Below are 8,726 nucleotides of genomic sequence, written 5' to 3' on the forward strand. Positions count from 1 at the left end.
ATATATCTTCGTGGGATGAGACTTAAGTTAAGTTAGAGAGTATACCAAGTATCACATACCTAAATGTTACGTAAGTATTATATAGAAATTCGTGAGCAAGAACTCGTCATACATTGAGAAAGAGTTTCGTGTCAATCATAATATTTGGCAACGTAACGATTAAGATTCCATCTGGGCCCGCAGTATTGGTCGTTCTTTTTCTTGTACATTATTTTACATATATAACAATGCACGCATATGATTAAGTATATTTTTACTAAAATTTATGTTTACATAATTAAAGTAATTATTTCAAAGTATGAATTTACAATTAATTTTGCAATTTTTTCCTGATAAGATCATCTTCTAAGAGACACGATATATAGTGTCTCGCGTTAAGTATACGCGCAGCGAGACCGTACCGAGTATCTTTACGCGATTTTAATTTATATAAATTTTTATATTAGTTATTATAATTTTTTATTCATAAATATAAGTTCTATTGTACATAATTACTGACAATACAAAATGTCCTTTCTAAGAAACTGGTATTACCCACGGTATGTAATTATTTTATCTGCTGCAAGTAAATTGATTTCAGATGCATATATCAATCTAGATAAAAGATGTGGAATAAATTAGTAACTGTTTATTAATTAATAATTATTTATTAATCATAGTATCTGATAATACAAGTGTCTGATGATACAAAAACTAGTGCTACAAAAATTCTGTTTTCTAGTTTTTTTATTATATGACTGCATATATGTTTACGCAATTGTTATAGATTATTATATCTTTTGTGCGTAAACTACTAATACATCATATAAATCCAATGTAAGTTCCTGATTATTATATATTGATTTATAGTTAATTTTTCTTTTTAGAAATTCACATGTAAGTGTATTCTTGAATTCTTCCATCAGATCTTGTGGCATGTCTTCAAGAAATGTTAAGAGGGATATTATCGAGTCTGTTAAAATAATATACGTATGATTATAAAATTAACGTATACATAATTTATAATAATGTTTTAAAATTATTACTTCTTGCATATTTTTACTATGATTTACTTAAAAACTGTCTCAATTTTTCCTCAGAATAGCTCGCCTCCCGAAGACTGCAATGGTGAATTGTAAATCCGACACTTTGAAGTAATTCTTTTAAGTCTTTGCGAGCATTATTTGACCCATGAAACGGAAAAATGTTTTTCATCGTATCCTATATAAACATAAAAATAATAATTAACATTTTATAGTGCAAGAGTAATAAAATAACAAAACCTGTAATAGAAATAAATAATGAGAAAGCAAATCAAATATTAATTAAAGTTTAATAATATATTTGCCGGTATATATTGCGCAAAGCGGATGTTCCGCTCCAAAATTTTGTAAACATCACACAGATCATGAGATGCTATTATATATAAAAGTATAGTTCCATTGGGTCGTAGCATTTTATACATATTCCTAAAGGCTTGTCTGTTGAATAAAACAAATAATTGTATATCTAAATTAATTTTTTTAAAAACACCTTTTATTAAAATATTTTTCAATATATCAGTATATTTTTTAATGCAATTATATAAAAACACATAATATATTTATATATTTTGCATTCTTATGTCTATTGCTCGTTTTTCAAATTATGCTATTATATTATATTATGAAAATGTGTGTCATATTATAGAAATTGAACGGAACACTTGTTCTGTTCAAAAAGTGAAGCACACATGTACAATATGTTTGCAAGAAAAAAATAATTTACACTAGTTTAAAAAGTTTAAAAAGCCTTAATAAGGCTTGTTTATCAATAAGGGAAATACATTTTAGCCTTAATTATATTTTATATAATATATTGCTTACCGAATGTCATTGCACCATTGCAAAGTGTGAAACGAAAATATATGATTAAATTCAAAAATATATTTCTTAGGTATATTTTTAGTTTGAATATCCAATACTTCAAAGTGGAGCCGTTTTTCATCGCTAAGTGTTTTATTCGCATATTTGATCATGCTTTCCGAAATATCCGTACCTTCACGAAACGCGAAATCAGGGAATTAAATAATTATTTATAATGTTGATTTGTTATTACATTTTTATAATTTATTATTCTCTTACCAATTATTTGTGCATTTGAATCAAGACTTGGTAACAAAAAATCTTTTGTTATATCTCCAGGACCACAACCAACGTCCATACACTTTCCACATATACCCTTTAAATTTTCACTAAACTCTTCGATTATAGGCAATATTTTACACTTTTGTACTTTGTTGGATGTACTGTAGTCTCTTGGACTTCCCATCTTTGACTTTCCCCACTTCTGTGCAGCACTGTGGTTTAATGTGCAATGTGCTGCGGTGATATCTGAGCAAGCTTATATACTTCACGGTATCAAGTAGGCATGCTCAAGAATTCTTTTTATGATAAACTAACAATAAGTATAGGCTTTTCTGAATAAATCAAATAGGGAATAGTGAGAGAGGCAATCGGGGCCACGCTTATTAATTATTAATTATTGATTGCGCAATAATTACCACGCCTGGCTCCGATTGCCTTTCACTATCCCTTATTTGATTTAATCAGGATAGCCTATACTTACAAGCTTGTTAGTTTATCAAGAGACACGGTAGTGTCTCGCGCCAAGTATACGCGGAGCGAGACCGACCGTGACTCTTTTACGCGACGCGACGGGTTGCGAGTACCCGAGATGTTAAGATCTCGATAACGAGTGAACGGATCATTATTATTACACGCAGGCTGAAAAATGCATTATTTTGTAATTTTCATGTATATTAATTTTGTTTACACGCTGAAGATGACACAAAGAAAGTGTCGAAACGTCCGGATGGAAATCCATTGCAAGCTCTTTTGACACCATTGCAGAACTATGATGCATATTATGGAAATTCTATAGGGATGTACGCAATATCTTCTTTTTCTCTTTCTTTATCTCAAAAACCAGTTAAGCCATAACGTTTTCTTTCGCTTACAGAACTCATTGCAATTGTACTACGACAAATGATAAATGTCTTATCGCTGTGTGCAGCAAAATTGTCTTACGTCTAACGTGTAACGTCTGTATATGAAATATCTAGCGAATTCACGTACACGCACTTGTAAACAAATCTGTAAAGACATTAAAAATGCTAAACCATATTAGAATTTACACAAAAATAATACAAAAGTACAAAACAAATACAATATTGAAAAAAAGTTTTCTACTTATTTTACTACAGGACCTCTGTCACACGTATACACCCATCGGTAGCGTATCGGTCACTGGTTTGACAAGTAGTGACACAAACCATAATCTATGTGCTTAACCCTTAAATGCCACACCTCTCAAGAATCTCGTAAATGACACATGGGGTCTAAAAGACCCCAGCATGAAAAATGTCTCCTTACTCGATATTTAGGTATGAAAATTATTTTCAATGTTGTTCAAGGCTTAGAAAAGAGAATAAAATGCTTATATTGTTAAAATTTCAATTTCAACATAGTATAAAAAATTAAGTAAACTGAGTACTGCTAAGTGTACAAACGGGTAGGTCAATCACTCAACTATCATCAATGGGAGCATGAGCTCCATTTTTGGGGGGAACATTTGAAAATATATCGATGTAGAGAGGGTCCGCTGGACCCCGGGTGGCATTTAAGGGTTAAAAAGCAAGTTTCTAGAACTGATAGTAGCGTAGTTATAACCAATGATCCAATGTGCCCCTTGAGCCACTGTGCCCCAAGCTCCCCTATATTTACGCAATTTTAATTTACATCAATTTTTATATTAGTTATTATAATTTTTGATTCATAAATAAGTTCTGTTGTACATAATTACTGAATACAAAATATGTCCTTTCTGAGAAACCGGTATTACCCACGGTATGCAATTATTTTATCTACTGCAATAAGTAATTATACGTGTATCATTTATGAATCAGTACTTATATTGTTTTAACGTTTTTTAAATATAAAAATCCAGTTTGATAAGTTACACAGATCTTATTTATAAATCAACCCAATACTTTAGAAATATATATAATACATAAATTAAATTTTACATTTGGATAAATCTTATTATAAAGTTCTTTGTCAAACAATATGTAAGAAATTCTCACACACATACAATGCACATTGTGCTTATCGTGTATAAAAAGTTTTATATTTTAAAATTTAATTTCAAATGCATCTAGATATAAGAGGATCTAGGTTATCAATCTAGATATAAGATGTGGAATAAATTATTAGATAATTTTATTAATTAATAATTATTTATTAATCATAAGTATCTGTTAATACAATTAGTGCTACAAAAATTTTAATGTCTTCTATAGATTTTTTATTATATGACTGCATATATGTTTATGCAATTGTTACAGACTACTATATCTTTTGTACATAAACTAATAACTTTTTATATAAATCTAATGTAAGCCGTTTATTAATTTGTTGACATTTTCACGAGTTTAATGACATATTGTAATATTAAACAGCTTTTATCCTTGTACATTATTTTACTTATATAACAATGTACGCATACGATTAAGTATATTTTTACTAAAATTTATGTTTACATAATTAAAGTAATTATTTCAAAGTATGAATTTACAATTAATTTTGCAATTTTTTTCTGATAAGATCATCTTCTAAGAGACACGATATATAGTGTCTCGCGCCAAATATACGCGCAGCGAGATCACACCGTGTATCTTTACGCGATTTTAATTTACATAAATTTTTATATTTGTTATTATAATTTTTTATTCATAAATATAAGTTCTATTGTACATAACTACTGACAATACAAAATGTCCTTTCTAAGAATTGGTATTACCCACGGTATGTAATCATTTTATTTGCTGCAAGTAATTTGATTTCAGATGCATATATCAATCTAGATAAAAGATGTGGAATAAATTAGTAACTATTTATTAATTAATAATTATTTATTAATCATAGTATCTGATAATACAAAATACAAGTATCTGATGATACAAGAACTAGTGCTACAAAAATTCTGTCTTCTAGTTTTTTTATTATATGATATATATGTTTACGCAATTGTTATAGATTATTATATCTTTTGTGCGTAAACTACTAATGCTTTATATAAATCCAATGTAAGTTCCTGATTATTATATATTGATTTATATTTAATTTTTCTTCTTACATATTCATTTATAAATGTATTCTTGTATTCTTCCATCAGATCTTGTGGCATGTCTTCAAGAAATGTTAAGAGGGATATTATCGAGTCTGTTAAAATAATATACGTATGATTATAAAATTAACGTATACATAATTTATAATAATGTTTTAAAATTATTACTTCTTGCATATTTTTACTATGACTTACTTAAAAACTGTCTCAATTTTTCTTCAGAATAGCTCGCCTCCCGAAGACTGCAATGGTGAATTGTAAATCCGATACTTTGAAGTAATTCTTTTAAGTCTTTGCGAGCATCGTTTGAATCTTGAAACGGAGAAATGTTTTTCATCATATCCTATATAAACATAAAAATAATAATTAACCATTTATAGTGCAAAAATTACAAAGTAATAAAACATGTAATAAAAATAAATAATGAGAAAGCAAATCAAATATCAATTAAAATTTGAAAATATGTATACCGGTATATATTGTGCGAAGCGGATGTCCCGTTCCAAAATTCTGAGAACTTCATATACATCATGAGATGCTACTATATACAAAAGTATAGTTCCATTGGGTTGTAACATTTGATATATATTCCTAAAGGCTTGTCTGTTAAATAAAACAAATAAATGTAATTAATTTTATTAAAACGCGTACTTTTATTAAAATACTAGCTGGTTACCCGGGCTTCGCCCGGGAGTCGTTTTTCTTCAAACGACTTTATTTGTGTTTTAATATCCTTAATCGAAAAAAATTCCTTTATCAGTTTGGATACCAATTCCCAAAAAAATCGGTAACGAAAAACTATACAGTTTATGGCACTCCCTGGGAAATTCTACCCCTATTTTGTATACAATTTTTTAAAATTCGGTCAATTATTTCCCGAAAAATTGGAAAAATTTCGGATACCGGTTCTCAAAAAGATCGGTAACGAAAAACTATACACTCTATAACACTCCCCGGAAAATTCTACCCCTATTTTATATACTTTTGGTAAAAATTCGGTCGAATAGTTTAAGAGTGTATAAAGAACATACATATACATACATACATACATACATACATACATACATACATACATACAGACATTCTATTTTATATATATAGATTTGTTAATAGTATATTTTTTAAATGCGTTTTTCTATAAAACATGTGATATATTCATATATTTTTCACTTTTATGTGTATTTCTCGTTTTTCAAATTATGCTATTATATTATCATATATTATAGAAATGTGTGTGTGAAGAAATATTATGAACAACAAAGACGTCAAAATGTAAAATAATATTGTGCATAAATTTAAAACACTTGTTTTATTCAAAAAGTGAAGCACACATGCACAATACGTTTGCAAGAAAAAATTAATTTACATTGTTTAAAAAGTTTAGTAATAAGGCTTATTTTATCAACACAAGGGTTGAAATACATTTTAGTTTTAATTATATTTTATATAATATCTTGCTTACCGAATGTCATTGCACCATTGCAAAGTGTGAAACGAAAATATATGATTAAATTCAGAAATATATTTCTCAGGTAGATTTTTAGTTTGAATATCCAATACTTCAAAGTGGAGCCGTTTTTCATCGCTAAGTGTTTTATTCGCATATTTGATCATGCTCTCCGAAATATCCGTACCTTCACGAAATGCGAAATTAGAGAATTAAATAATTATTTATAATGTTGATTTGCTATTACATTTCTATAATTTATTATTCTTTTACCAATTATTTGTGCATCTGAGCCAAGATTTGGCAACAAAAAATCTTTTGTTATATCTCCAGGACCACAACCAATGTCCATACACTTTCCACGTACATCCTTTAAATCTTCACTAAACTCGTCGATTATAGGCAATATTTTAGACTTTTGTAGTTTGTTAGATGCAATGTAGTCTTTTGGACTTCCCATCTCTGACTTTCCCCACTTCACCACTGTGGTTTAATGTGCAATGTGCTGCGGTGATATCCGAGCAAGCTTATATACTTCACGGTATCAAGTGGGGATGCCCAAGAACTTTGTTTTCCGGGAAATTAAGAACTCACGTCAAATGAAATCATATGACTCATTTTTTTTAAAGATACAAGAAAGGCATCAAGAAACATTGTTGCATATGAAAAATACTGTCATACATAAAAATGATTGGGCAAAATTATTGTATACTTTAAATCCCTGGAAGAAGCTATTGTATATATTAAATTTAACTTTTTGCAAAAAAACTGTTATAAATGTAATAAATAAATAAAAACTGTAATAAATTTTTGAAAAAACTGTTGTTTATTTTATACATTAAAGAACAAAAGTTGTATATTTTAAATAAATGAAAAGCCTAGTAAGATACGAAATAATATATTCGTATAAACCAAAAAGAAAGAAATAATTCTTTCACTCTTTTTGCAGAGAAACACACGATCAGCCTCGCTGTTGCATAAACTTTTGGCGCGAGGTGATCGTGTTTCTTGGGTTACATTCGGGGAGTGCATTATTAGCGTTATTGCATCATTCTATCCTTATCGCTTATTAGGTGTAAAACAAGGATAGAATAAGCGAATGGCGCTAATAGTGCGCAAGATAAAATAAGACCGTTATGCCATTCATGCTGCATTTTTTTGCACTTTGTCTTCTCTTATCTTACTTTGTGATTAAGGCTAAATTCGGGGTTGCGCGCTATTAGCGCTATTTGCTTATTCTATCCTTGTTTTACACCTAATGAGCGATAAAGATAGAATGATGCAATAGCACTGATAACGCACTCCCCGAATGCAACCCAAGAGACACGATTATCTCGCGCCAAGTTCATGCAACAGCGAGACCGATCGTGTATCCGCAAAAAAAGTGAAAAGAAAGTTCTTTTATTCTTTTCGATTTACGAATATAGGTACTATACCGTATTTTACCAGGCTCCTTATTTTATGTTTAAAATATACACTTTTCGTTCTTTAAGTGCTGATCTACAATCTTGCTTTCCTTTTAAGCTTTAAGCCGTAAGAAATTGACCAATCACAGTCGAGTATTCTCCTCACATTCCAGTGTGCAACTTCAACATCACGAGAAAAGTTTACCTGGGCATGTTCGGCCAGGCGGAGAGGCTGTCGTACCATTTAAGGTTGAAGAAGTACAGCGTTCTGGAGATGGCGTTCTCCTCGGTGGAGGATTTCTACAACGCCTTCAAGGGTTCGTGCTATCTGATCTGCTGCAGCTGCGAGAAGTTGTTCTCGGAGACCGACTTCTTCAACCACTTCAACCACTTTTGCTACCCGGTTATGGAACAGGACGCGACCGTTGCCGTCGCGTTAATGTGCACCATATGCAGACAGTACCTGTAATTTCACGCTGTCGGACACGGATAAGAAATCACAGTCAAGTATTGGTCAATTTTTTACGGCTTAAATACCTTTTAAAGCAAGGTTGTAGATCAGCACTAATGTTTAAAGTATACAACAGTTTCTTTCAAGATTTTATAAGATATTTATTGCACGTCGCTCGGGTATGCGGCCCGCCTTAAATAAGTAGCATATACATGTCTCATGTGATTAGATTTTATTTAACAAATCGTCCCGCGCGATGTCCCGTAGTGCAAGGATG

The 8,726-nt window shown here is 30.3% G+C and overlaps 1 protein-coding gene across 1 annotated transcript; it reads right to left on the minus strand.

The window, feature by feature from the left end:
* Positions 1-691: 691 nt before the first annotated feature.
* Positions 692-7,142, minus strand: LOC139823372 (juvenile hormone acid O-methyltransferase-like). Its single transcript, XM_071795847.1, has 8 exons — positions 6,866-7,142; positions 6,608-6,779; positions 5,616-5,748; positions 5,341-5,488; positions 1,845-2,016; positions 1,328-1,460; positions 1,053-1,200; positions 692-952 (listed from the first exon to the last, which is right to left on the minus strand). The coding sequence occupies exons 1-8, from the start codon at positions 7,050-7,052 to the stop codon at positions 771-773; spliced, it is 1,275 nt and encodes a 424-aa protein (XP_071651948.1). The 5' UTR covers positions 7,053-7,142; the 3' UTR covers positions 692-770.
* Positions 7,143-8,726: the final 1,584 nt, after the last annotated feature.

The sequence above is a fragment of the Temnothorax longispinosus genome, chromosome 12 (assembly GCF_030848805.1).
Source record: "Temnothorax longispinosus isolate EJ_2023e chromosome 12, Tlon_JGU_v1, whole genome shotgun sequence".
NCBI lineage: Eukaryota > Metazoa > Arthropoda > Insecta > Hymenoptera > Formicidae > Temnothorax > Temnothorax longispinosus.

Coding starts and splice junctions, on each gene's coding strand:
- LOC139823372 (XM_071795847.1), bottom strand. CDS start 7,052: ATGGGAAGTCCAAAAGACTACATTGCATCTAACAAACTACAAAAGTCT. Junction 5,489..5,615: donor GCTTCGCACAATATATACCG/GTATACATATTT, acceptor ATGTTTATATAG/GATATGATGAAAAACATTTC. Junction 953..1,052: donor AAAATTGAGACAGTTTTTAA/GTAAATCATAGT, acceptor TTATTTTAACAG/ACTCGATAATATCCCTCTTA.